Source organism: Toxoplasma gondii, chromosome XI (assembly GCF_000006565.2).
Source record: "Toxoplasma gondii ME49 chromosome XI, whole genome shotgun sequence".
NCBI lineage: Eukaryota > Apicomplexa > Conoidasida > Eucoccidiorida > Sarcocystidae > Toxoplasma > Toxoplasma gondii.
In genome coordinates, this window is record NC_031479.1 from 2432920 (window position 1) to 2457815 (window position 24896).

Below are 24896 nucleotides of genomic sequence, written 5' to 3' on the forward strand. Positions count from 1 at the left end.
ATACAGATTTCTTCCTTTATGTTTTGTATGCATCGAAGAGGATGTTGCCTGCATCTGAACGGCGTAGCACCATGCAGGGGTCTTGGAAGACAGTTCTTCATTTTCAGAAGCGTTTTCGAGCGTTTAACTGTCCGTTTTTTTCTAAGTAAAGAAGAGCGCAGAGAGTGGACCCCGAAGCTGGCGTGATGAACCGGAATTCAGTAGGTGGAGTGTCTGCCTTGCACTGCCTCCCCTAGGGGGGTGCAGCATTCACTTGGTTTCAGTAGATTATTTCCATATCAGAAAAGACCAAAGCAACTGAGATAAACTCGTTGAGCCGGAGCGGCGGCAACTCGCTGTGAGACCTGAAAACGGGAAGCAGTTTCTGCTGAAGAGTGTCTGCGACAGTGGCGTTCCTTTTTTCGTGGATTCGTCGACAGGAGAGGCGCCACACAGGCAAGCGAATCCTCCGCCCCGAACGGAGGGCAAATTGTCGGGTGTATCGACAGGGAGACCCTGTTCCTTGAAGAAGGCCGAAAACCGGGCAGCGCACACGAGCGCAAAGGAACTCCATCGAGAAACAAGAAAACAGCCACTGCGAACAAGAGCGTACAAGAACCGACGCGACAAACGACCGAGGACGAAACCGTAAACCCAGAGAAGAAGCGACAAGACTCCGGTGAAGAATAGAGACGGCAGCCAAGTCTTTTTCTGCAGCACCGCCCTCCATCCTACTCCGACCAGAAAAGCGGAGCGCCGAAGAAGAAAAACGAGAAAAAAAGCAGGCGGAAGAAAGCAAATGAAAAAAGGGAGACAAGAGACAAAAGACCGGAAAAACGAAAAGACCGGAAGGAAGAAACTCAAGCAACGTGAACCTTTCGAGCTCTCACGTTGTCAAAAGACCCTCCGCAAATCGCTTCCCGTCTCCACAGTCCATGTTCGCACCACCCCACAACTATACAAGATCCTACACACATACAAATGTCTACCTTTATAATGGCTTATATATACATATATTTGAGCTCTACATATATGTACATATATCCAACGACTCTTCATGTAAATATCTATATCTATCTATCTATCTATATAGATATACGTACACACGAAAACGCGTCGACGCCTGTGCATGCGTATTAAATGGCGAGATGTGGGGAGCTGGAGATGCCGGACCTCTCTGTTGACAGACACTTCCCTATCTTGACGGAAGTCGTTTTTTGAGACTTGAACTTGCTTCCTGCGGTTTTTCCCCGTTTATTCGGGGACCGCCAAAGAATTTCTTTCCAGTTCCTCTCTGCGGAACTTGTTGATGAAAGCGACGATCTCGTCGGCCGAGAAGATCCTGCCGGGCTCTTGCAGAGCGGTGAAGTAGCTCTGGTCCAGCAAGTCCACAATGGTCTGAATGCATGCGCAGACGAGACAGTCGGTTCCAGACGCTTCGATGAAATGCTCTTCCCTTCCATCTTGTTCTCCTAAAACTCTCCACTCTCACACGCACAACCTTCAACCACGCCTCGCCTCAAGAACGTTCAACTCTCTCACATAAATACAAATGTATATGAATATATATATATATATATATATGTATATGTACAAAAATATAAAAATATCTCTATATTTTTTTACATGCGTCTGTGCCTGCATGTGTGAAACGCTTCATGCAGCAAATACGTAAGCGCATAAATATATATTTGTATATAAAGAGAGATGTGAGTTTAACTCTCTTGAGATCTATGTACCACCTTATGACTGTTACGCATGCATTTCGCCGACGCCCATTGTATGGGTACAGTTGCCTACCAGAATAGGGCCTTTTTTCTCTTTGTCTGCGTCTGGCGGATCTTGTCGGCAAATTCTCCGGAGAGCAATCGACCTGGGAGAAAGCGATTTCGCGGTGAACAGCCGAGGCAGCGGCGGCACCCCTCCGTCATTCTTCTGACTCTGCAAGGCCTGCATCGCTTCCTCGAGGGCCTGCATGCAGGGATCACTTCTCAGGACAAAAATTCAAACTGCGCCCCAAGAGACAGGACAAACGGCTATCGAAAACAAAGCGAATACGAGAGAAGAATGGGAAGGAAGGGTACAGGCGAAATAGAAGAAGGAGCAAGAGAGAAAAGCGAGGAAGAACAGAGAGACGAAGCCAAAACAAGAGATGTGGATGAGCAAAAAGAGAAGCTCAACGGAAAATTGGAGGAGCAAATGTCGCAAGTGTCTGTACTTCTCCGTGTCGCCTTAGGCAGCCTTCTTCCGGACGGTGTCTCTTTCCCCATACATGCGCTTCTCCGTCTTTTTTTCTGTAAACTGAGATCCGCTTTCTCTGAACGCGGAGTTCACAGACGTAGCGAAGAGCAGCGCGAAGCCGCTGAGACTGCCTGAGACTCCACTTCCTCCCTTTCTGCGTCTGGACTCGGCATTGCCTTCCTCATTTCAGACGAGAGACGAGTGAGCGTTTTGTGCGACAAAGCGTCTGCTTTGTTCTTCGCAGGCGCCGTCGCGCCGGCCTGCGAAAGAAGCGCCCGCTGGGTGTCCATATATGAGCTTTCAACGCTCGTACCTTTTCTTGTTCTTCCTTCGCCTTCTCGTCCAGGTGCTCCATGAAGAGAATGAGAGCAGGCTCGTCTGCAATGCCTTCGACAGAGTCGCTCACGTCGTTCACATCCTTGTCTTTCCACGGAAAGTTTCTTCCCTCGGGATCTTCCAGGACATGCGGAACGCCTCGCCTTGTCAATATTTCCCCTTCCTTCGACAGCCACACCAAGGTGGGCAAAGACCGCACATTCAGCGCCTCCTGAAAACGCCAAAAGGCAAACTCCAGAGTTGAGTTCCAAAAAACAAAACACAGACCTCACAAAGCCTCCCAAACGTATCGACTTACACAACAGGAAACGTGAACGTACGAACATGTACATACATATATGCATATACAAATATATACAAATATATACAAATATATACAAATACGTATATATATATATATTTTTATGTGACGCGTATTCATCCATTTCCTACTTGGTCGCAGGCACCTCGTGACGCGACACAGTGCATGCATGCATACTAAAACTACGTCCAGAGTCGAGGAAAGAGATCACGGAACTCAGCAACCGAGGCCCGCCCTGGACAGACACTCCTCGAGTCTCTTGTCTCCCACCAAGCAAATGACGAGGCAGGCTAAAGTTCGCAATTTAGGTCTGAATGCAGCCACTCCCTTTTGTCCAAAGTCTTGGAGACGTTTACGAGCATTTCTTGAGGAGATGCAGAGTGCAACGTTCTTTTTGGGAGCGCTCGCGAGTCGAAGACCCACAGCGTCGTCGCAGGTCTATGCACGAGCAGTCTGTGAAGCGAATGCACTACATATGCATTCCGATTTCAGAGGTGGAGCTCTCTCGGCGAAGCAAGCTGACACGCTCAACAAAGCAAGACCTTCCGACGAAGAGAGCGAGAACTCTCGACAAAGACCGCGAGAGCGCCTGGAGAGGAAAAGCTACAGCCTGCCCCCGAGAGAACGGAAAAAGCGTCTCGGACACAAAAACCGCGTGAAGCGTCTGACCTGCAGTAGGGCTCGGCGGGTGGTGTCGGCGAAGGGAATGGCGACGAAGCCTTCCATTTTCTTGAAGTACTCTTCGAACGCTTTTTCATCGCGATCGTTGCTGACGAAAACAACTGAGACATCCTTCCCTTGTTCTTTCCATCCCTTCAGAGCCTCCACGAGTTTGGGAGTAAACGCCTGGCAAGGCGGACACCAAGAGGCGCTGAAGTAGATGCCCACGACGTTATTGTCAAGAGCGTCCTGAAAACAAGTTTAACGGACGCGCAACGTTTTCACATGGTTCAGCTGCTGCGCTGCGCGACCAGAAAGCGAGAGACACACGAACGACATCGAGTCGTCGCTGGGGCAGCGAGCGCTTCTCCATCCCCAACCGACAGACTCCAAAACGCGGCGGCGTTCTCCCCACACACCACATCATGAGATGACGTTCGACCATCGCTCCTCTCTGCTTCGAGCACTCGTGAGAGAACTCGTGTACGGGTGTCTCACCGAGAACCGCGTTTGAATTCCCCGCCATCTTTCTCATTTCGATGTGAATGGCGTTCCACAGAGAGACCGAGACGCTTTCCGCTCGCTCCCTCGATGCAACGCTTCGTCGTTTTTCTTACTTTTCCGACCTTCTGGCCTTCGCCGGCGACGAAGGCGTCGCCGAGAAGCTCCGCCGGCGTCTGCTTTTTCCATGGAAAAGCCGTCGGACGGACAATCATCGACGCGTACGCATGCGAATTAAGAACACGCGCATTGGAGTCGAGAAGCACAACGTGAGGCAAAGTCGAAACTCGGAATTTCCGGAAAAGTCGGTGGATCCGCGCCTGCCCAGGAGCGTCGTCAAACGGCAGGGCATACCTGGAGAGGAAACCGCAACAAAGGAAACTTGAAAAAAAGGGGACCTTTCCGAAATTCGAGACACACATGCCTCCGAAACTGTCGGCGGCCGCTTTTGCGAAACAACGCACTCTTTCGCGTATCTGAAAACGTCGGTTTTTCGACAACAGCACACACCCCGGTGTTGATACGCATGGATGCATGCAACTGTACAGGTAGGAACATGATCTTTGCGACGGTCAACGGCAGTATAGACAAAAGGATACATCTTTTTAATGTACAGGTCACTGCTCAAGAAAATCTAATATGTGTGTGTGGATGCGTTTTCCAGGAGATGTGGAAAAGAGTTCACGGAACTGGTTGAGTGCGTATGTGAGTGGATGTCTATTTACGTGTACAGGAAAGGGCATATATACATATATATATATATATATGAGTATATATATTTATGAGTATACATATATGAATATATGAGTATATATGAGTAACTGCCGATGCCACGGAATGAGTAGAGAAGTGCTCATAGGGGCACAACTGCAGCGAGAGAGTAGGCTCGATGGCAGTTGCCCGTAGACGCTGTTGTTGCCAGCAGGCAGAGACGAGACACTGGTCTGTGCACCACGACAGCAGAGCATTCACGGCTTTGGAAAGTCAAAAACGCTCAGGACAATTTTTACCAGGACATGTCGCTGAAATGTTTTTCGGCGTCGCTGGAGTCGGCATCTGCAGAGAGATACACGACATTCAGTTCTTGTCCTCGCTCGCGGCATCCCTCAACAATGCGCTCTAGGCGAGGCGTAAAAGGCTGGTACCCTCGAGTCTGCAGAAAGTAAGGAAAAGGAGCAGCAGACGAAGGTCGAGGAGAAAACGCAAGAGAAAAGTGAAGGCGGAACTCCACGGAAGAAGACGACGAGGACACACCGGAGAGCCGATCAAGAAGAAGCGGTTCTGAGGAGTACGTACACCGTTCTCCTTCTCTCCTTTTTCGCTCGCTGAATCGCTTCTCTCTTGCATCCCTTCGCTTTCTTCCTAGGTGTCTGTAAATCGATCTCCGAGTCTCCAACTGCTCGTCTTCATCGCGTTCCAGTGTTTCTCTCTGCACATCACCTCCTGTCGCTTCTCACCTGCAACATTTCCTCAACGCCTCGCCCTGAAAAGTAAAGCGCCGTCACGCTTCCAGGTTTGCCGAGCACATCACCCGTTGCGAGCTCGCGAGTCTCGGCCGCATGTTTTCCTCTTTCGCGCTTCAGCAGAACATGGCCGAGCAGATCTGTGAAAGGTGTCGGTGGCCTCTGTAGGCCTTCGCGTCGACGGCGCCGCAAAACGTTTCTCGTGTATTTGATGCCAAGCGTCCCTGAAAAAAGCAACAGACCAGGCACCCAAACCTCGGACGCGAGTGTACGTACACCTGAGGCGGTCCGAACGGGGGGAGGAGACAAAGGTCAACGTACACCTGTGACGCCGGACGACAGCCTCAGACAGCCTAGAGATGGACACCGACCTAGTCGTCGAAGAACGGATAAAACGCTTGCCATTTACACCTACTGATGCATCTGTGAATCACTCTCTGCCGAGGGGTAAAGCAACGGAGAAACAGCAACGGAAGTGCGTATGAATGAAACCTTATCCATGCACGTCACCATATATATATATATACATATATGTATATATGTATGTGCATATGCAAGCACCTCGGTTGTGTATCTCGGTATAAATCTGGATGTTGACGTATATACATCTAGAATCATATTATACATAGCTATACATTTACATATATATATATATATGTATGTAGGTTTGTTTGTATATATGTGATTGTATGCGTATCTCTGCATGTGCACACGAGCGAACGGGTGCATCTGTGTACGTATCGCCACGGTGCTCACGAGACGCGATTTTTCCTCGGGAAACGGTCGGCGATTGCATGCAGGACATGTGAGAGTGGTTACCTAGAGCGACGACTCCACTGATGCCGAGCAGAATTTTTGCTGCAGGGCAGGAGACAGCAGTCTTCACTTTATTTTTCAAGTGTGCAAGAGCGCCTTCTTCGTCTTCGTCGTCGAACGGGGCGTAGGCAGTTGCAAACGAATTCTTTGAAGATCCGAAGGACGCAAAAGCGACGCTCTCCCGCGAGGAGGTGGAATCGCTGAAGACAGGAGAATCAGAAGAGAGAAGGGTACTCTCCTGACTCCTTCATGGCACAGACGACAGCCTCCCTCCGAGGCAGGCGTCCCTGTCTGGGAAGGTCCCCTTCTTCGATTCCAAGGCGCTCATCTCAGGGAGACACGCATGACCATTCGCGTATATTTTGCCGACAGAGATTCGTCTCGAAACAGCAGCTCGCGCTCTTTGCAGAGCTCTTTGACACACACACCGCGCTTCCCCTTCTGCTTCCCCGTCTTCCCTGTTCGTCGAACAGTTCTTCTCTCGCGATACGTTTTCTCTTCTTCCCCGTCAGCCAGATGTCAGGGTCCACAGACACACCGCGCAGACAACGCAACGCGTAAATCTACGCAAACGCAGCGAGAGAAAGAGAAAATTGCATGTATATACACAAAGAGAATTATACATAGAGAGAGGTGTTCGCACATATACGTATATATATATATATATATATATGTATATATATATGTATATATATATGCAGAGATATTTACATGTATTTGTACATATTTACATATATTTATATATATTTATATATATTTACATATATTTATATATATAAACAGAAAGACACGAGCCTGTGTTCCTGCACCCACATCTGTTTACACGCAGAATTCGACACCACCAGATGCAACTGTTGACATAGAGATAGACATGCGCAGAGATGTACACAGATATTTTCATGCCGATCCAAAAAGACAGGGAATCACACACCCAGACATCTGCATATACAGATACATGCAAAGGTTCTCTGGGTAAACTTGCGGTCCTCGCTTACTGTCGATGCCGTTGAATGGATTTCTCCGCATATCTTTCGCGCCGTTGACATGTCTCGTTGTTTCTGACGCAAGTATTGTTTCCTTCGTCGCGCGGTCGCGCCGTTGGAGGCGCTGTGAGAGAAGAGGAAGGCGCCGGGGAGACGACTTGCGCAGAGACCGAAGGATGCTGCGGATCGATCGAAGCAAGCATGCGCGTGGGTTCGACTGCGCGTTTCTCTCTCCGAGAGTCTCCTGCGTCCACTCCGACGCGCAAGACCTCCCTTTCCTCCTCTTCGTGAGGCTTCTCGGCTGCAAACAAAGAGGCCGCAGACACCGGCAGTGGCCGGCCTGCCTCGTCGCGTTTCAGGTGGACCTTCACCTGGCCGCCGTTGCCCGACTCTTTCTCGACCGGTGTGGGGGCGACGCCTGACGACACTTGGGCCGCAGCGGGAGATCCCGGCGAAGGCTCCAGCTGCACAACAGGAGAGACAAACGTCGCAACGCGACTGGAAGGAAACCAGCAACCTCTACACCTTCTCCGGCGAAGGGAGAAAGGCCAGTGTCGACAGATCTTCGAGGAACAGAGGGAGGTAGAAATCCCTCCTCAGGTAGGGAGGAAGCAGAGATCTGTAGATTATCGGCGGCGGGGGAGAGACATCTACAGATTTCTAGTGAAGAAAAGACATCGCTACAGCACATTATCGAGAGGGTTGCCGGACATCTATGTATTTTCTCACAAAGAACAAATGCTGTGCTTCTTTTTGCAGGAAAGACCGAGGTAAATATGAAGGAAGCAGGTGTCGGAAGAAGAGAAGCGGACAGCTGGAGACGAAGAAGAGGAGAAAAGGAGAGAAAAAAACAGAAGAGACACACTGGAGCAGGGACAGAGACAACGGAAGAAGGGGACAGAGAGATGGAGGAGAGGAAGTAGAGGAGAGGAAGTGGAGTCCAGAACGGGAGAAGGCTGGAGAAAAAAACGACACGGAGAGAAGAGACCAGCGTGAGGGCTTGCGTTTGGGGAGACATCACACAAAGGACGAGAGACGCGTCATACCCACAGCAAAAAGAAGAACGACGCTCCACTTTATGTCTCCTTCCGACAGAAGCGATGAAGACAGGAAAAAGCTGCAGCGTGTACATACCGAGATGGCCGACGTTAGGGAGAGCTGTCGAGGCGAAGCGAAGAGAGAGAAGAGCAGGAAGAGGAGAGAGAGGCGAGAAAAGAGAGAAGACGTTGTGCAGAAAGAGGAGGAAACCTCCTTCAGGGATCCCCGTCCATTGGGAGCCCCCACGGGGTCCGGTCTGCAACTGTCAGGCGCCATGGAGACAGAGACAGGGGAGGAGAGCGACTCGACGACGGCCTGAAAATTTGGAGGGAGAGAAAGACGAAGAGAGAAAGACGACGCGAGGAAAGAAAATAAACGCGTTCAGACGAGGAAAAGCGGAAGACAAGCGACGTCGCGGACGCGCCGCAAACAGTCGTTGACGGATGTCTCTCCTCTGCTGCAGTGCGGGCAAAAATCCGAACTCGCCGAAGAGAAAAAGCGCCAAAGGGGGATTTTCAGGTGGACATACGACATTCCATCCACGGCGCTCGCCAGGGGCACACATACACAAAGACGCCGAGGAAAACTTTCTCGACTTTTGGCAAGCAGGCAACAAAAAGCTGGCGAGAGAAGTGAAGACGAAAGTCGATCCTTTCCCCCCGTCTCTCTCTCTTATGCCGCCAGTGGTGTCTCTGCGGGAAGCGAGCGCGGAACTCTCGAGGACGGCTCGTCGACTCTCGCGGCGGGATTCCCCCATTCGCGCGCAAAGGAGCGGGGAAATGGCAATCGGCTCTGATTTTGCGGAAACGTTGTCTTTTCAGGACCTTTTCAGTGCGTTGGAGGGCAAGTGGAAGAAACGGGGAGGAGCGTGACTGGCGAAAAGTGCGTCTACCGAGAAACAGCCGTTGCTTTGAAACACAAATCGAGACGAGGCTCGTACCGCGGTTTTAGGGAAGAGAAGCGCGAGCGCCGAGACGACTCCGTTTCGCAGGAAAGAAGGGCAGCTGAACTTGTGAGTGCAGGTGAAACATGGACCGTGTCTCATCCTTTTGAGCCGGACTTCTGTCTGTCTCTGTCCCGACGAAATGGACTGACGCACTGTTCGTCGCACTCGTCGACGAGACGACGAAGAAAAACTCACGACTGTTTATCGACCTCCTCTGGTGCGTGTACACGGAGGACATCGCGTCGGCGACCGGACGGTTGACGCGCTTTTGTGCAGATGTCGACTGTTTCTGGTCGACGTAGAAGGCGAGAGAGACCGTTCACTCCACGTTAAGCGCGGTATCAACACCTGCAGAGTTGTTAGAACCATTTAAATGCAAGTCGAGAAGATCCTGGAACTGCTCGCACAGGCGGCGCGAGAAAGGGACGTCTCTCAGAAGGAGGCAGGGAAGAAGAGTCCCCTGGAGAGGCAACGAGACGAGGAGAGTCAACTTACCAAAAGCGAAGAACGTTCGAGTGAGCAGGGCGACTCTGTCGGAGTCGGCAAGCTCCAAATTTCAAGCGGATCACCTGTGAGGCGGCTATTCGGGAAGCCAGACGCTACGAGACCTCACACCCGCTACGGGCTGCTGGCCTCTCTCCCATCGAAGACACCTCGTTTATGTAAACAAGTTGCCTGTCTGCGTTCGTTCGTTTCTCTTCGCTTTCCTCGTACCGACGCTTCGAGCCGCACTACGCATCTAGAACTACGCAAATGTGTAGGGTGTCTCGTTGGCAGACGTAAACAAAACAGACGGAGGGCACACAGGAAAAGCATGCGACGCCCATTCTGTGTGACGCCAGTCGTTCTTTGTGGTGACTTCGCACCCCTCTTCGGACTCTTCGGACTGCTGAAGACAGCCACAGGCGTTGGATTTCGAGCGTCTTCGTCACCAATGATACCTGACACAGACAGAGTACCACCGCTGAGGCAGTGAATGTGGTTTCGGCTTGAGATGGAACGAAGTCCCGCAAGCGTGTGAGTTATGACCTCTCCTCTTCAGAACATTTGTGACAGACCAGACAGAAAAACCCCCTTTCACCACGATATCCAGCACAGAGTGGCCCAAGAAGAGGCAAGGAGTCTAGAAAATATGCTTGGAAATAAAGTCAAGTGCGTGTTGCGGAGCAGACCAGCTCGAGGCTGTGTACTCCATCTGCACAATGGTCATGCCGGCCACGCTAGCCTGTGATGAAAAGCCGATTGCTCGCGGAGGAAATAAACAGAAATCTGCTCTTGGTGGAGAAGGAATCGACAGAAACATCGGCGCCGACCTGCGGTTCTCTGCTGGCCGGTTTTCTGTGTGCTCGGTCGCGACGCTTTCTTCATGAAATCTACCCATCGTGTCCGCGTTTCTTTGTCTCTCTGAGCGAAGCGCGGGGAAAACAAACTTCGAAAGTTCAGTGGAAAATCCAGAAACAGCAAAAGCTGCAGGCCTTGGAAAATCGACTTCCCCCCCTCCTCCGGTCGAGTCTCCCTGCGTCCTCCGCTCACGCATGTGTGCTGTCGCTGCTCCCGTAGTCCGAGTCGCATATCTCCCGCGCGTTGTTTCTGTGCTTCCCTTCGAAATTCCTTCTGAACTGACTCCCGCGCAGCAGAGAATGTGCTCCTGACATGAAACTCTCACTGTGGCTGTGCAGGCCTGCCTCCCCAGGAGAAGCCGCGGTTTCGCGTGGAACTTCGCGTCTTGCTGTCCAACGCGAAAACGCGGTCCTGCCCTGCGTTTTCGCCCGTTTCGACAACTCATTTTTCTTTCTCAGACACTCCGCAAAGTTTTCCGCACACTTCTTCGCCGCAGGGAGCTGCGCTTTGCCTAGAAGCTCGATCTTTTCGCGAGCTGCGCGGGCGCCATTCGCGCAGACCTGAGGCGGCAAGACAAGCGTTGCGCGACGTCCGCCGAGCGCCTTCACGGGAAGGAGGCTGCGGAGAAAGTAGATTACGCACTGCATCGCTCGCGAAGAGACGTTCACTTTCAAAGGCGTTACAAGGGCGATTTGCACCGCAAATCAAGACAGCGGAACCGTCGCATGCGCGACCAAGTTGCCGGTGTGTGAGGTGTACAGACACCGCAGTGTCAACGGAGTCACCGAGTTCCAGGATCATGGCGGTCGCCGGGACCGCAGTTCTCCAGAGTCTCGAGAAAAGAGACTTTTCTCTGACGGAACTCGAAGAATGGAAGGCCGTCGTGTCTGTTCCTTCTTCCGTTTCGCTCCGTGCAAACTGTTTTTTTCGCCTTCCAGCTGGGAACTCCTTCATCGGACCGGCGCGAACGTCGATCCTCGAAAGCCCTCCAGCGCGCTGCTGAAACAAACCACCGACAGAGAGGGGTGAAGACCGACGAACCAGCAACGCAGCAAAGCAGGAAAGCGGCCGACGTAGACATGGAGGAAGAGCGACAGGCGGCGAGACGCAAGAGATCTGAAACCTGTGTTCCGGTGGGGGCGTCTTCCTGGCCAGTGAACGAGACGTCGTGGAAGTCGACGGGAGACTCTGCTTCCTCTGCTGCTTCCGTGCTCGCAGTGCGTGGAAGAAGAATCTCCGAGGCCGCCCGTGAGTCCTTGCAGACGCGACTTGGTCGTCCAACGTGGTGGCTGGCCGTCGACATTTCCGATGCCGGCTTCCCCGGATCTTCTGCGCCTTCGCAAACTCGTTGTGCGTACTCGCCTGACGTCCAGTGTGAAGAGTTCTTGGCAGACATCTTGGAGCAGTGCTTCAGGACACCCGCGTGTCTTTCCTCGCCTCTCGACGCAGCTTCCCTAGGCATTCAGGCGAGTCTAAGCTCTGCGGTGACGCGGGCGCTGGCGGCTTCCTCTCTCCTGCGCTCTGGAGATGTTCAGACACTCGAGGCAAATAACTGGTTAGCCGCAGTCGAGAAGGCTGTGTGTCGCGACTTCTCTCTTGAGGCCTCTGGGGGCGCGAGGCGCGCGCCCTGCATCCAGGCTGAACGCGCGAGAGGGGATGAACGAGGAGAACCAACGCCCTTCGCGTCTCCTGCGCGTTCGCACTCCTCGTTCAGAGCCCAACGGACGCGCGCAAGAGAGAGTGGATGTTCGGCGTTTCTCTTCGAAGAAGCGAGGCCGCATCAGCTGGTGGTGTCCGCGTCCAAGGCACAGCGCGTGAGAAGGAAGAAGGAAAAGAGGAGCGAGAAACAGAACGCTGGGAGTGCTTGCGGAGTGAGACGTCCGGAACTCGCTCGTGGACGCGCGCCCGCGAATTCGGAAGAGAGACAAAAGAGGCCGCAAGGTCATCTCCGAAACCCTGGGGGAAACTCCCGAGAAAGAGCGAACGCGAATTTTTCCATGTCATCCCTTTCCACTGCTTCTTTGACTCCTTCAGAGACTTCGTCTCTGTCTTCACGTCCCCGGCCGCCTGCATCTCCTGCGGCTTCTGAGCTGTCGCCTGATTTGCTTCTGTTTTCCACCTCCACTGAAACAGAAACAAGAGAGGCAGATCTTTCGGATGAGGTGTCTCTGCTCGCTTTCTGGAGAAACCTCCAGCTGCGTCTTTGCCGCCGTCTCCTACCTCCGCACACCCTCGCTCCTTTCCAGGACGCTCTCCCGTCTTCTTCTCTTTTCTCTTCTGCTCGTCCTTCTTCTTCTTCTCTTCTCGCTTCTCCTGCCTCTCTCTGCACTGTCGGGAAACACAGCGACGTCTCCGGACAGCCGAACTCTTCGAGTCCCCGTTGTCAAGACGCGAGCAGCCTGCGTCAGTCCTCGTCTCTTCCCTCTTCTTCTCTCTCTTCTGCCTGCTGTCCTCTCTCTTCATCCTCGTGTTCCTCTTCTTCTTCGCAGGACGTCCTGGAGGTTGCCCGAGTTTCTTCGACTTGGCGCTTCAGCGCGGTGCGTCCGGTGCCTCCGCCTGGGTTTCAACTCCGCCCCCTCGTCCTGGACGGCGTGAACGTCGCGACCGTGGAGGTTTGCGTGCGTCGCCGGGCGCCGCTTCGTCTCAGCTCGTCATCTCTGCTCTGCGTCTTCCCTCCCCAAGACCGGTTTCGCTGTGAGGCCTGCGGGCGACTTCTGGGGGACGCCGAGCTCGCCTTCGACGGCTGCCTGCTCGAGGAAGCAGTGGACTTCTTCCTGCACGCAAACGCGACCCAGATCTGCGTCGTATTGCCGGCCTGGCGTCTCAGGGAGGCTCGGAGTTTGGCTGTGGCCTCAAACAGAAGGAAAAAGCAAGAGAGGCTCTCTCGCTGCGCGGCCGGCGCGGTGCGCCGCGCCCAGTCTGTGAGCGCCGCCGGCGCGAGAACCGAGGGACGGAGACAGGCGACAGCGGGAGACAGAAGAGGCTCTGTGCAGCTGCGGGGGTCCAGTGTGGCGCGCCTCGGACGCGAGTCTGGCTGCGTGGGCGGCTGCGGAAGAGAAACGCTCGACAACGACCAATGCACCAAGTCGTCTGATTGTCATTTCTGCAACTTCACACCTGCCTCCTCTTCATCGTCTGGATCTTCTGCGTGGAGATATCGTCGAGCGGTGATGGTGGGGTCGGAGGCAGTGCTGCGGCTGGAGAAGAAGGGTGTCTTGGTTCTAGCCCCGAGTCGGTTTCCGCGTTGTTCCCTCGACTCCGGGAGCAGCTTTGACACCCGGTTTTCCTCCTGCTACGACGACCTTCTCGCGCTCACGGTCACGGAGCACCAGCGCGGCTGTCTGATCTCCCGCGATGGCTTCGCAGACATCCTCAACTCTTCGCATGGCATGGCGTTCCTTAGATGCATTCTCCGACACTCCCTCCGCTTCCGCCTCACCGCCGGGCGCTTCCAACTCGAGGAACCGGGGCCGAACTGGGACCGCCGCAGCTGTACGTACGCCCCAGAGGTGTCTGTTCGGACGCACACCTTGCATGCGCTCTACGAGACGAAGGAGGCGGCCGCAGCGCGGGAAATGCAAAACCGAGGCTTTTCCTGACGATACGCGCCGACGAAAACGAAGAGGAGACAAGAGAGAGGATCACGGAGGTGCAGAGTAGAGTGGCCGGGCGAGGGTGTGTTGAGAGAGAGAATTGGAGGCATTTGAAAAGAAAAGAGCAGTTCAAGGAGAGACAAAGAATGAAGAGAACGGGGAGACCCTTGCTCTCCGAGAGAGAAGCATGTAAAAAGGGGAAGGGAGAGAGAAGAATATGAAGGAGAGAGGAAAAAGAACAATGCACTGGCATGTACACAGAGTTGTCACACAGCAAGGTGAAGAGAAAAAAAAGGAGGCGAGAGGTGGAAAGATGCAAGGAGCAAGGTGTGTGTAGCATCACAAATCTAGAACGACTCTTTGGATATGGAAGAACGAAGGGAGTGAAGCTGCGACGCTCGAAGGGGAGAGTTGAGAGTCGTGGAGACCAAGGCTGTCGTCTCTGACAGGCACGGGGCTGCAAGTGTCTTCGATTTTTTTCAAGCAGGAAGCAAGCTGTGTGAGTTTGAGCTGAGACGCGCATTTTCAGTTCTGTGCAGCAATCGCCGAGGAGAGGAACCTACTCAGGGAAAAAGCAGGGAGAGTTTTGTCTTACTCTCCATTTTCACATTTTCTTAATGCAGCGTGTGTCTGCATGGCGATGAAAAGGGCACTGTGTTTTCTTGTCTCTTGATTTCTCGTTTTCTCGACCAGTGCGCAGCGATGCCCCGACTTCTGACGAGGCGGTACACTCAGGCGGTCCTAAATGTCGATCGTTTCAAAGGTCGTCCAACTTTTCGCAGAACTCCTGTTTCTTCTGACGCACCAAGTGTCTCCACAAGTATGCGGTGTACAGACACCAGACATGAAGCCCCTTTATCCAGGTCCTTGACTGAGGAAATCCGACAAACGTCAGGAGTCCCAGCAGAAGATTCGTACCCCTGGCGAAGAGGAGACAGGTGGTGTTTCCGATTTTCTTCTCTTTCCTCTAGGGGCAGAAGGAAAATTCCTTTATTTTCCTTCCGTTTTTTACCAGGTGGAACCCCAAAGGAGCTGCCGGACACTTTGCCCCAGAAAAGTCACATTTTCGCCTCCTCGCGGGCAGTTCTGTTGTTTTTAATCGTAGGAAATCCGAGACTCAGAGCGGGTCTCATCAAAGAATGACGAGGTAAAGCAGCTCTCGTGAAGCCGCGACAGTCAAAGATCGATGCCCGAGACCGCCACGGCGTCCGACGAACGGATAGAGCAAAGATGAAAAAAGTGGAGAGGAAACGAAAAGGCCAAGGAGGACGCAGTAGCGGCAACAACGAGAGGGGGAAGACAGAACACCCCGGGAGGGAGACAAAGGGACGCTGTTACAGACAGGGAAAAGAGAAGGAACAGAGAAGAAGAAGCAAAAAACGACGGAAGAAGAAGGCAGCGGAACAGTCGAAAGAGAAGAACAAGGCCAGAGGAAGAGACGGGAGAGGAAACAGGGAGTCGCGACCTGGAAGATGAGATGAAATCTTTATTGCGCAACAATGACTTGACCGCCTCGAGCTAGAATCTTTCGATTGTTCCTTTTGTCTAGAAGCAAAATTGGAGGGAGAAGATGCGCGCCACTTCGCGTCGCGAGAAACTGGAGGTAGACGGACTGACTGCCGCCTGGCGCAATGCGTCTGAGAACAAAGAAAAGAAATACAAGAACTCCGCCGAAGAGTGCATGCAGAGAGAAAACTCGCACATGCAACGGAGACGGGCCCCACAAAAATACTCCTCTACTTAAAAAGTGCCTGTTCACACACAGGGACATACGTGGAGAGACATTCGATTCTTCAGATCTCCCCCCTCGACACTGCTTCACTCGCTCACAGGAATCTGTGGCATTACGCACAGAACGAGAACAAAATGTATTATAGACATATATATACATATATATATATAAATACATATATAAATGCATGCATCTACAAATATAAATACATACCCACATATATACGTGTATCTATAAATAAATATGCATGTGCTTGTATATAATCATGCGTTTGTACAGCTTTAGACGAAATAGGTCGGAGCGTGGATGTAAGACCCTGACACATTTCAGAAGAGAGAGTTGCGCAGAGGTCGAGAGAGAAGAAAGACTGGGAGTCTTTTCAAGAGTCCCTCTGCAGGCGTTTCGTGGGTCGGATGTACGTACACTTGAGGACCTCGACAGAAAGCGGAAGTCGCCCGCGGACTCACCCCAGATCCTTTTTGGAGCTGAGTGGAATGAGGGCAGGCGGTTCGTCTGCGTTTTCTTCCCGTTCTCGATTCTCGCCAGGCGTGTGGTAGAGACTCTGCGTCTGCTCAAAGAGGACGTCTCGCGGCAAGAGCGCAAGCAAGTCCACTTCGAAGTTCTCGCCGTTTACCACAGAAAGAACCGCTGTCACCAGTGTCTGCAAACCTGGAGGCTCCGAGAAGCAACTCAGCGTCACCTGCAGCGGCGTCCGCGTAGACAGCTGGCACTCGGCGCCGAACTGAGACCATACCGCCGGCCCCGAGGAGTCTTCGATGCTCCTGAAAAAAATGAAAACAACTCACCAAGAAACCGAGATATATATACATATATATATACATATATATATATATACATATATATATATATATGTACACATATAAACATATATATATATGTAGATGTTGATTCGGTGGCGAGGCAGGGGTGGAAGGCCTTTGAAGAGAGGAAGAGAGGCTGCGCATGTGTGTATGTCGGACACCGGGAGCTATTTCTCGGAGAGCCAGTGTGGCGGTTTGTGCCTTGTTCGGTTGCCGTTGTTTCTTTCGTTTCGTCGAGTTTACCATTTGAGACAGAGAGGCAGCACGGTCTTCCCCGACTGGGTGTGTCGAGTGTCTCTTCTGCCCAGCTGGCCTCCAGACTTGGGTCCCCGAGCCTCAGAGATGTCGCGAGTCGCGTTCCACCGCGGGGCTTGGTGCGAGAGAAAAGACTCTTCCAGGCGCAAGAGGACGCTGTACTGCTCGCCAGCTTCCAGCGTCACAGGCAGTTCTCCCTGACGGAACGCGGAACGCCCGAGAGAGAACGAACGAGTGGTTGAGAGAGACAGAAAAACTGGCCAAAATACATAGCTGCGCAGGCAGATGTAGATACGTGCACAAATAGCGACACAGAGAGAAACGTAGTGAGGCGTAGGTGAGATGACAGAGACAGACCTGCATCTGCATGCACAGACGTAGATATACAAAGTCACCAATGCAGAGATTCAGATCCACACATACTCGGTAGAGATTGACAGAAAACATGAATACACATGCACAAAGAGACACATATACATATATATATATATATATATATATATATTTGTATAGACATATATTTGTATAGACATAGATATAGATAGACATGCAGACGCACATAGACAGAATGTCACAGACCGACTGACAGAGAAAATATCTATGAGAATGGGTTTGAAAGTGTCTCTTTTCTGCAGTTGAGTATTTTCACGGAAGAGTTTCTCGGTGTTCGACGTTGTCTGTCCGTGATTCGTTTCGGCGGCAAACGCACCTGTGTGTGGGAGTTCACACTTCTCAGGATGACATTTTCAATGGTTAGAGGGACATCGTCTGAAAAAACAAAACAAAACAAACGGTGAAACAGGCAGATGCTGCTCTCTGCGAACGCGTGCCGGCGTCAAGCATGCAGACAGAAACGTGGACGAGTGGTGCAAGATTGAATCACCAAGAAACGATCTGAGTCAGACGACCTTTCACCGGCGACACTGGGTCGCGCAAAGCGACGCGCTTTCCCTCACGTCGACGCATGCAAAGATACCAGCATAAACTGAACAGAGACGCACCCTTGGCAGTCGATCTCTCCTGCGCATAAATACGGGGACATCCAACAGACCGACGCATACACAATCCTGAACAGAGCCTAACGCGGCGCAAGCGAGAAGCCGCAGAAGACCATGACGGTAGAGACGAAAAGAGAGACGGCAACAGCGAAGAAGACGAGGGAGACTGAGAGAGAGAAGAACAGAAAGAAGACGAGAAGACAGACGGCTTACCTGTAGTGTTTTCGATCTGGACATACATGAAGGAATCCATGAGAGCTGTGGTGACTTGGAGAGGCCGGCGGACACTGAGGGGGCAAAGGACGCGGTGTTCGACGGTGGTGCTCTGCATCTTGTTCTTTGCAGCAGAAACCTGGAGAGGAAAAGACCTCACTCAAAACAAGTTCTTTACGTTCCAGATTCCTTCAACTTTCGACCGGTCTGACCTCCTCTGCTTCTCTGGATCTCTCTGCTTCTTTGGATCTCTCTGCTTCTTTGAATCTCTCTGCTTCTTTGAATCTCTCTGCTTCTTTGGATCTCTCTTCTTCTCGAGTTGAGGTTCGCCTTCAGCTTCTTCTAGCCGTCTCTGTTCCCCTCTTTTTTTTCTCTCTGTTCCCTCCGTTCGCGCGCTTGTCCTTCCGTATCTGCCCTCGTTTCCTCTCTCCTGTCTCTGCGTCTGTCGTATTTGGCCGTCCAGTGTGTCTTTCTTCTCTGCGCCTCGTGCGTTTGTCCTGCTTTTGCTTCTCTCGGTTCTCGTGAGAACGTACCCCGGAAGCGAGAGACGCGATGGACTGAACGAGAATCTCCGTCGTCCTTCCTACTCTGTCTCCAAGTCCGTCTTCTTGTGAGAGCCTCTCGCCTGCGCCGACGGGAGGCGCCCACCAGCCGGAGGTCCCCGAGTCGTTCAGGTCTCTTCTGGCGAACGCGCCGAACCGCGCGCCTGTGAGCGAAGACGAAAATGGCACGTTCAGCAAGTCGAGAGTCGGCGCCGCCAAGTCGCTCTGGAGAGACACCGCAGAGGCGGCATTCAGTCCTGCAGGGAGGAGAGGTCCACAGCAAAGTCCAGGCGCATGTGAAGAGACGAGGGCGGTCGAAGGAACTCGGACAAACGACGCAGCGCGCGAAGAGAGAAGAGACCCGGAAAGGGGACTGGGAAGCAGAGTGAGAGGCGACGCAGAGAGAAGAGAAGAACTGGAATAGAGGCGGGAGAGCGAGCAGCAAGAAGAGACGGCTGAGGAGACGAAAGCGAGATGACAAGGCGAGCTGCCGGGCGACCAGAGGAATCGAATCCACGCATGCACTCCTGGTGTGAGCACCTACCGCGAGCCGCCGCCCAAGCACTGAAGGGAATCTGAATCGACTCCCGCATGGCTTCGACAGGCGAGAGAGAAGACAGAGGGCCTGGCACGATGGAGAAAGTCAGCTCGAGGAGAAGCGACTTGCCCAGGTACTGTGGGTTGACAGCTGCAGGGAACAACACACCCAGCGGGGAAAAGAAAAGGTCGACGCGAAACGCGCGAGGTGGGGAGGAGGGGAGGGGGGAGAAACGGGGGCAAGAAAGCTGCAAACGAAAGAGCAGAAGAAAAAACGGAGCCAGTCAAGAGAAGGGAGAGAAGAAAAGGAGAGCTGAGAGATGAGAGAAGACAGAAGAGAAAGGAGAGCAGGGGCGAAAAGCGGAAAGGAACACTGGAGGAGCGTCTGAAGGCGAACGCGGCGCCCGACGTCGAAGAAAAGAACGGAAGAACTCGGACACAGAGAGAGGAGAAGCGACGAGAGAACGGACGAGGAGAAAGAAGAGAAGGAAAAAGAGAAAACATGCGAGAGAAAAAAGGAGGAGACAACGAGACAAAGACATCAGACGGGGAACGGCGGAAGTCCGACTTGGATTTTCTCGCGCCTCTGTGCCTGGAAAATAGATTTCCACTTTGAAGAGCCGACAGCGCAATCACCCGTCTCCACTTTCGTTTCGAGTGAGTTGACCTGAAAGTCAAATCGAAAGAGCACTCTTCTCCCCTCTCAAACTTGGTAGCTTCATTCCTTTCTCCGGTTTTCTCCCATCCGACATCTCATTTCTGGCCACGGTATCTCATTTCCAATATCGTCCGTCTTGCGTTCTTCTCCTCTCCTTCATCTCTCCTTTTTCGACCTTTCTCCTCTCCTTCGTCTCTCTCCTTATCTCCGACGTATTTTCTCCCCCTCGGATTTCCTTCTCTGCGGTGGCATCTGATCCCGACGACCCTTCATGCGCGTTCTTCCTGCGTGTCTCTGTTGTCTCCTTTCCCTGTGTCTCTGCCGCCCCACGCACTCATCGGGATCCTGATGTCGACGATGAAGCAAAAGCGCTCTGAGCTGACTTGTCTCAGAACATCCTCAGGCAGTCCTGCCTTTCCGAGCATTGAACTGTCAGTGCGAGTCACCCGTCCTTCTTCTCCTCTGTCTTCTTCTCCTCGTTCTGCTCCTTCTTCTCCATCCTCTCTTCTCGCTTCTTCTGCCCTCTGCACCCTGTCCTTCGCCTCTCCCCGGTCCTCACGGCGACCGCAGCCAGTAAGAGAGGCTTGTGGTGTATCTACCCCTTCGCTGAAAGAAGGTGGAGACACTGTGGGGAGCAGAGGAGACACATGTCTCCTTTCGTCGGCGCAGGGCGCACCCTGTGTGCTCTGGACAACTTCGTAGGTGTACGGAGTGACTTCGACGCTCAGCGACTCCTGGGCGTCGATTGGGAAAGCCTGCGCCTCCCAGAATTGGCAAGAAAGCGCGGAAGACTTCGTCTTTCCTGCCTGAAGAAACAAACGCGGAGATAGGTGGAGACACAGGAGACAGGTGGCGACAAAGGGAGAAGTGAGGGACAAATCGAGGCAGCGCGCAAAAGGGAGAGAGCAAAGGAGCAAGAAAAAAGCGAGAACAGACCCCGCATCCCTGAATCCTTGAAATCACACATTTTCCACCGCATGCAACAGCGGAGTTTCCCCTGAAGGCCGCGTCGGGCCTCCTCTGCCCCAAATGTCCCCCGCGTAGTTCTCCCTCCGTCTCTGTCGTCACTGCTACACTCCTTAGCGCATGCCGTTTTCACGAAACTCCGGTGCCAGGCCTCAATATGTCCAGCGCGGAAGAACGACTCTCTGGAGAGAGAAAAGGAATGGAACGCAGCCTCCAAGTGGCTGAACGATTCTCACTTTCGCATTCGTCCCCCTGGCCTCGGCGGCGACGAGGTCGACAGTGGCGGAGAGAGTTGAGAATTTTCGAATCCACTCTTCAAGAGCTACAGGTCCTGCCTCCAGAACGGTGTCTCCAGGAAGAATGACGGCCGCGAGCTGCAGCAATTGCCCCTGCAGGACTTGCAGCGGTCTCCACTCGGGGATGTCTGCGAGTTGTCCCGTCGCCAGCAAGTACTTGCAGACGGCAAGTGTTTCGTCCTCGTCTCCGTCGAAACAGTCGAGGCCTTCAGCGCTCACCCGTCCCCAAGAGAGTCTCTGTCCCCTCGCGTCCGCCCCGGGGAGGGGGACTGAACCGCCCCCGGTGTCTCCGGAGCTCGACCGTCTTCGCGCAGCGGCTTGAGAACCTCGCCAAAACCTAGGAAGGAAGCCGGAAGCAAACAGATCAGGCGGGTACACGATATGGACTGTTGCGTCGTCGAAGCAACTCTTCTCCGCCTCGGCCTCAGTCTCCGTCGCGCGCGCTCGCTGAGGCTCGAAAACCTCCCCACGCACAGCCGGAGAGCGAGCGAAAACCGACGAGCAAGACGCAGAGGACGCAGAGGAAGAGAGAGAAGAAGAAGAAGAAGAAGAAGAAGAAGAAGAAGAAGAAGAAGAAGAAGAAGAAGAAGAAGAAGAAGAAGAAGAAGAAGAAGAAGAAGAAGAAGAAGAAGAAGAAGAAGAAGAAGAAGAAGAAGAAGAAGAAGAAGAAGAAGAAGAAGAAGAAGAAGAAGAAGAAGAAGAAGAAGAAGAAGAAGAAGAAGAAGAAGTGGCGAGGAAGCTGCTTTGGTAGGGTGACTCGATGTATCCTCGTCGAGGGGTCAAGGCCGGAGAAAATTCATCAAATGGACGCATGCTGCGGGGAGACGAGAGCGAAGAAGCTAAGGGGCTTCTCGAACACTGTGGGGAAGCTGCTAGACTTGCGGGAGCGCAAGACAACAGAGGCTGAGGCGTCGAAGAGCCGCTGCGAGGCATCCTGAAGCAATGAAAGAAGACGAAAGAAAAGCGGTGTCAGAGGAGATGCATTACTAAGCAAGAAAAGCAGGGGCTCAGCCTCTCGAGGAGTAATGCGTTTGCGTGGCGAACAATCGCGCAGCCTAAATTCATGTCCAGCGCCGAAAAAATGGAAGCTGTATCCGGAGAACAGCAAAACTGGAGATGTAGAACGGGGAGTAGATGCATGTATTCATCTACAAATGCATATACATGATAAAAATTAATGTTGAATTATGTCTTTTTATTACGCACATCCACATGTGTATCTACATGTACAGGCACTGACCGTGTGCCAATACAGCGCTGTAGAGATAGAGATACGCAGCTACATGTACATCTCTTTGCGTCGATATAGGCTACGGATGGATATGCGGCCATAGAGAGAGATGTATTCAAGTATATATATACATATATATACTCTGTGTATTTTGGAAGGCGTTTCTGGTGCCAGTTGAGGAACGAGGTCGTGCGTCCTTTTCTGGTCTTTGTCGTCACAAGAAATAGACAACGGAGACGAAGAGCGAGGTGTGAAGTTAAAGATTGTACCTGCCTCCATCAGTTCTGCCTTGGCCTGGAATGTTTAGCGCGGGATTCCCCTCGCCTCTAGTTCCTCCTCCGTCGCTGTTTGCTTCTGGAAAAGAAGGCGCCATCGACCCCCGAGCATGCAGACCCTGCAGCGCGTTGGGGTGCAAGGTTGTCGGAGGACGAAGAGGACAAAGAATCAACTCTTGACCAGGTTTTCAGGCAAGAAAGACGGACCTGTGGAGCCGCTCTCAGAGGGCAGAGAGAGAGGCCTTCTCCAACATGCCTACAAAGTAGGAATATGTCTGTATCATTATTTACATGTGAAAATATACATAAATATGTGGGCGCATGTGTCGAAGGATGCAAGAGAATGTATGCCGGGGGATGCCGGTTGCGTAAGACCGGAAAGAGGGAGTTTATCAGACAGCGTGAGCAGAGGCAGACGAAGCAAATGCAGGGGGCGAGGAGGGGAATGAGAAGAGACTGAAAATAAAGAGCAAAGTCGCGAACAAGAAAGCAGATCAGGTGTCGTACGAGAAGAGATGCAGAAAAGAAAAGATGAAAAACGAAAGGGACGGCGTCTCATGCCAGTGTGAGGAGTGTGGAGCAGAGGCGACGACTTCGAGTGAAAGTTCGTATTGAAACTCGGAAAGCAGAGAGGCGGGGACTCCAAGCGCGTAAAGAAAACGAATCAAGAGACGAAGTCTGGACGCAAAACTGGGTCGGTTTCCGCGAAGAGTCGCTCCACAGTGGGAGCTCGAACATCACAGAAAGGGAAGGGAAGGCGAGAGAAAGACTGAACTTGTGAGGGAAGCAAACGGACAAAGAGCGAAGAGGAGAGACGCGTGAAAAGACAGAAAAAAGTCTCTGCAAGCAGACATCCACACGTCCGAGGCGCGCGTCCATACCTCTTGTGCAAATTTGCTGGCAAAAATCCAAAGGCAAAAGTGGCGGCTGTGGCGATGAACGAGGACGTGCAGACACACAGACAGACCGGTTTTTCGATCGAGAAATTCCGGAAATTCATTCGTCGTTGTTTCCAGCGAGCTGCTGTGTGTGTGTGGCTGAGACGCGGTGAGTCTCCAGGCCGGCAAAAAGTCCGCGAAAAAGTGAAAGAGCGGGGAAAGATCCGAGCAGGAAGAAAGGAAACGTCCTTTTTTGAGACATTTCAAACGAGGTGAAGGACGAGGATGCAAAGCAAACGTTGCTAGCTTGCATGCAAGCTTTCGGCCCCGAGAGTCACGAGCGCGATCGTATACTGCCTGTCGGTTACTCCCTCAAAACACTGTCAGAAAAAGAAGATCGCCTTCATAACGCTTTAACGCGCTTTAGCGCGCTTTAGCACAGCTTCTATTATGAGCAACTTCACAAGCACTGCGCAGGTGGCGGACATCTACATTTACTTCCCTTCCTCAGTGGCACGATCTTGGCGGCTGGAGTGTTTCGCACTTAACACCACCACTGAGTTTGTTTTGCTATTGGCACTCCGATTTTCCTTCGAGAAATCAGTGAGCAGAACTGCGTAAAGTGTAGAGAGAGCATTCACGTGTTTGTCAGAAAAAGAGACAGGCACAAATCTCCTCAAATGGTCGCCCCCCTCCAAGAAGACGTCGCTGGCTACTCCCCTTCTTTACACAACAGTTCCAGTTCGCCTGTCTGTACTTTCCTCGTTTCGCCTGTCAGACGGCGCACCGCATAGCCATGAAAACTTAGGTCTCCACTGGTGAGAACATTCTGAACGGACGTGTTTACTGAGGTCGAAACGCACCGAACTTTGGTGTCTATTAAGCTGGAAAAGCGAAAGGTTGCGAAAATGCCTGTGCCGCGCAAGGTGCAAGTCACAACTGGGAAACAGAATCATCAGTAGACGTGGGCATCGAACACCTTCGTCTCGTGGTTTAAGTTCCCTCTGTTTTCAAATCGTGACATGTGCATGTTACTCCCATCAGTTCCAAGCACAAACGCGCCGAGATGCTGGCGGGTCATAAAGTGAGTCGGGTCATAAAGTGAGTCTGTCTGTTCGGACAGACTAGAAAATGGGCTGAGCTTTTCACAACCTAGTCAGTACCTGTGGCCCTCCGGTTCGCTGCTGCCGTTTTTTACGCGAAGCACCAAGAACTCACTCGAGTCTCTGCGGTTTAAAACTTTCAAGAAGTACATCTGCAACGGTGAACGACAAAGGGAACCTGCAAAACTGAGTG

General features: G+C 52.4%; 5 protein-coding genes across 5 annotated transcripts; 1 reads left to right on the forward strand and 4 right to left on the reverse strand.

The window, feature by feature from the left end:
• Positions 1–278: 278 nt before the first annotated feature.
• On the reverse strand, positions 279–1208 carry TGME49_312105 (hypothetical protein; the record flags this gene model as incomplete). Its single annotated transcript, XM_018782697.1, has 2 exons — positions 1083–1208; positions 279–574 (listed from the first exon to the last, which is right to left on the reverse strand). The coding sequence occupies exons 1-2, from the start codon at positions 1108–1110 to the stop codon at positions 279–281; spliced, it is 324 nt and encodes a 107-aa protein (XP_018635496.1). The 5' UTR covers positions 1111–1208.
• Positions 1209–1233: 25 nt separating this feature from the next.
• Positions 1234–10205, reverse strand: TGME49_312110 (apicoplast-associated thioredoxin family protein Atrx1; the record flags this gene model as incomplete). Its single annotated transcript, XM_018782698.1, has 11 exons — positions 9259–10205; positions 8415–8633; positions 7293–7744; positions 6301–6497; positions 5476–5705; positions 5029–5171; positions 4135–4372; positions 3527–3766; positions 2534–2767; positions 1780–1950; positions 1234–1377 (listed from the first exon to the last, which is right to left on the reverse strand). The coding sequence occupies exons 1-11, from the start codon at positions 9361–9363 to the stop codon at positions 1234–1236; spliced, it is 2373 nt and encodes a 790-aa protein (XP_018635495.1). The 5' UTR covers positions 9364–10205.
• A 588-nt stretch (positions 10206–10793) lies between these two features.
• Positions 10794–11252, reverse strand: TGME49_312120 (hypothetical protein; the record flags this gene model as incomplete). Its single annotated transcript, XM_002364393.1, has 1 exon — positions 10794–11252. The coding sequence occupies one exon, from the start codon at positions 11250–11252 to the stop codon at positions 10794–10796; it is 459 nt and encodes a 152-aa protein (XP_002364434.1).
• On the forward strand, positions 10988–15052 carry TGME49_312130 (hypothetical protein). The gene has a single exon (XM_002364394.2). The coding sequence runs from the start codon at positions 11685–11687 to the stop codon at positions 14202–14204; it is 2520 nt and encodes an 839-aa protein (XP_002364435.1). The 5' UTR covers positions 10988–11684; the 3' UTR covers positions 14205–15052.
• On the reverse strand, positions 13911–23843 carry TGME49_312140 (hypothetical protein). The gene is made up of 10 exons (XM_018782699.1): positions 22717–23843; positions 21157–22150; positions 20289–20760; positions 19304–19447; positions 18751–19016; positions 18218–18356; positions 17716–17774; positions 16995–17203; positions 16398–16712; positions 13911–15835 (listed from the first exon to the last, which is right to left on the reverse strand). The coding sequence occupies exons 1-10, from the start codon at positions 22818–22820 to the stop codon at positions 15685–15687; spliced, it is 2853 nt and encodes a 950-aa protein (XP_018635494.1). The 5' UTR covers positions 22821–23843; the 3' UTR covers positions 13911–15684.
• Between the last annotated feature and the right edge of the window lie 1053 nt (positions 23844–24896).